The sequence below is a fragment of the Diaphorina citri genome, unplaced genomic scaffold, assembly GCF_000475195.1.
Source record: "Diaphorina citri unplaced genomic scaffold, Diaci psyllid genome assembly version 1.1 scaffold67917, whole genome shotgun sequence".
In the NCBI taxonomy this organism is placed as follows: Eukaryota; Metazoa; Arthropoda; class Insecta; order Hemiptera; family Psyllidae; genus Diaphorina; species Diaphorina citri.
Window position 1 is genome coordinate 1 of NW_007445144.1, and position 398 is coordinate 398.

At 42.2% G+C, this 398-nt stretch overlaps 1 protein-coding gene across 1 annotated transcript; it reads left to right on the forward strand.

The window, feature by feature from the left end:
• Positions 1–7: 7 nt before the first annotated feature.
• On the forward strand, positions 8–391 carry LOC113473711 (the record flags this gene model as incomplete). Its single annotated transcript, XM_026833187.1, has 1 exon — positions 8–391. A coding segment is annotated over exon 1 (384 nt), but the record flags the coding sequence as incomplete, so codon positions are not given.
• Positions 392–398: the final 7 nt, after the last annotated feature.

A 398-nucleotide genomic window follows, 5' to 3' on the forward strand; every position in this document is an offset into this window, starting at 1 on the left:
AGAAGCAATGGATTTGGCAATTGAAACAAGTCCAGTGATATCATCGACAACAGAAACTCTAGTCATACCAGACACTGTAGCCAAAGATTTAAATTCAACTTTGGCCACATCAACATCTACTGTCCAGACCACAGCACCCACATTGGAGGAGCAAATTTCCAATAAACCACCATTTTCGGTGGAAGATTCAAAACTGAAAAATCATGACATCAAGACAACACAAGAGACAAAGCCAAGTGAGAATTTGAAAACAGCTAATGGTGGGGGCGTAGCTGTGAAGCCATCAAACCAACAGAATCAGAAACCTTCCACTGTAGAGTTACATCCACCCCCTCATGAGCATATGGGTCTGGAAGCAAGTATTGCCTACTTGGGTGATGACATCAAAAGATTTGCTG